General features: G+C 37.5%; 1 protein-coding gene across 1 annotated transcript in view; it reads right to left on the reverse strand.

Annotated features, from left to right (window-relative positions):
* Nucleotides 1–951: 951 nt before the first annotated feature.
* LOC138863206 (uncharacterized) overlaps nt 952–2,124 on the reverse strand; it is a 1,493-nt gene continuing 320 nt past the window's right edge. The window contains exons 1-5 of the mRNA XM_070127319.1: nt 2,058–2,124; nt 1,844–1,948; nt 1,586–1,722; nt 1,326–1,460; nt 952–1,214 (exon numbers count right to left, since the gene is read on the reverse strand). The exon at nt 2,058–2,124 is cut by the window's right edge and continues 320 nt beyond it. Coding sequence (XP_069983420.1) covers nt 1,092–1,214; nt 1,326–1,460; nt 1,586–1,722; nt 1,844–1,948; nt 2,058–2,124 — 567 coding nt within the window. The 3' untranslated portion in view covers nt 952–1,091. The remainder of the gene's footprint in view (nt 1,215–1,325; nt 1,461–1,585; nt 1,723–1,843; nt 1,949–2,057) is intronic.

The following is a 2,124-nucleotide window of genomic DNA, read 5'->3' on the forward strand; positions in this document are numbered from 1 at the left end:
TATATATATATATATATATATATATATATATATATATATATATATATATATATGTATATATATATATATATATATATGTATGTATATATATATATGTATATATATATATATATATATATATATATATATATATATATATATATATATATATATATATATATATATATATATATATATATATATATATATGTGTGTGTGTGTGTGTGTGTGTGTGTGTGTGTGTGTGTGTGTGTGTGTATTGTGTGTTTGTATGTATTTACATATGTATATATATGTATGCACACACACACACACACACACTCACTCACTCACACACACACACACACACACACACACACACACACACACACACACACACACACACACACACACACATAAATATATATATATATATATATATATATATATATATATATATATATATATATATATATATATATTTATGTATATATTGTATATGTATATATGCATATTAGCATATATTCATTGTATTGCATGTATACACACACACGCATATGTATATATATAAAGAGAGAGAGAGACATGTTTAATCTCTTTTCTTTTATTTCTTTTACCACATCTCTCAGCCGTTTAGATTTTTTTTTTTATCTTACTTTTTCACCTTCGATTTGAGGGAGAGAGAAAAAGGCTGTAAGGTATATACAATACATGTGCTGAGCTCGCGTGTGTGCGCGTGGCTGTGTTGTGGATGAGTGGATGGATCAGTGCTTCCGTCAGTCCTCCCTCGCAAGGGTTCGGACGAGACCTTCCTTCGGGGCTTTCCCTTGGCAGGCGTAATCCCGATGGGATGCCATTCTCATCTGGGTCCGTAGCTAAAAAATATTTGTGTCTGCTTTTCGCTGTGTTGCTCTGCTAGTTATCATTTTCGGAGGATATCAAGACTGCTAATCGTTAGAGCCAAATTATGAAGAAGAAATACAGATATGTGCTGCAGTCTTTAATTTGGGGGAACAACGGAAACCAGGATACATTATTCAAAGGTTTGCTATGCTTTATCCGGGTGTCATACAAAGGAAATATCGTCAAAAGCCAGGGATCCCATTTCGCAAAGTCAATGCTTCCTTAGACATTCATGAATTAGTGCCATTTCGGCCAGGACAGCTCCTTGATAGCACCTCTTCGGTTAGGTTCATAGCAAGGTGCATAACGCAGGAGTTCATAAGGGCCTTTTTGAGCTCGATCAATTGTAACATCTAAAAAGCAGAAGCTTCGGTGAAAAAAAAAACAGATACACATCCGAAGAGAAATGTAAATATTTAGTGAATTCACGAAAGTGTCGACTAAAGAAATACACTCGTACTCACGTCAGCATCCATGCGCAGCTCAGACAAGTAGGAAACGGTTTTAGATATGAACTCTTTTGCTTCTGAATTTTGTACTTCATTAACCTTTGTCCAGATAAATTCCATGACCTTAGTTAGGTTGACCTTCTCGCCATCCTGAAGAGAAAGACAAGAAAGGGTTCCTCTACAACAGCAGCATAAGGAAGCTAAAATAGATTTAGTATATACTAAAACTCAGTGCGAATATTTAACACTTAACTCGTGTGCAAAGAAGCACGCACCAGGACTCCATGGTCTTCTAGGGCGCACAGGGACACATTTCTCCGGCTTTCGGCCGAGATACCCTTGAGTTCTTCGCGGAAGCACAGCGCGTCCTCTAGCTCGGGCATCTCGTCGGAAGCCAAGGCAGGGTGGGAAGCTGACCAAGGCCAGAGAAAGGCGATTCAAAAATATCTACTTGAGAAATATACAATAAAGTCGTGAAATGGCTGTTAACATATCGGCATTTGGTCGATTGAAAAGAAAAAAGAAAAACTTACTCAGATGACCGTGACCCATATTTTGGAGGCACTCCTTCATTTTTTCTTTCATGTTACTTACTTCGTCTTCGGATGGCATCAGAATCTCCATGCACACCTTTTTGGCTGGAAAGAAGAGAAGAAAATAAGAATTGATCCCAAAGAAAAACCTAAAGGCATAAAGCAATTTCTGCTTCGAATATGTGCTCATCGTGTTCGCCGATCACTGACCCACCTTCATGAAAAGCGCGGTGGACTACCTGCTCTTTGGGGTGGTCGCCTTTCATGCCGCTCGCGACTAC

Source organism: Penaeus vannamei, chromosome 2 (assembly GCF_042767895.1).
Source record: "Penaeus vannamei isolate JL-2024 chromosome 2, ASM4276789v1, whole genome shotgun sequence".
Taxonomy (NCBI): Eukaryota; Metazoa; Arthropoda; class Malacostraca; order Decapoda; family Penaeidae; genus Penaeus; species Penaeus vannamei.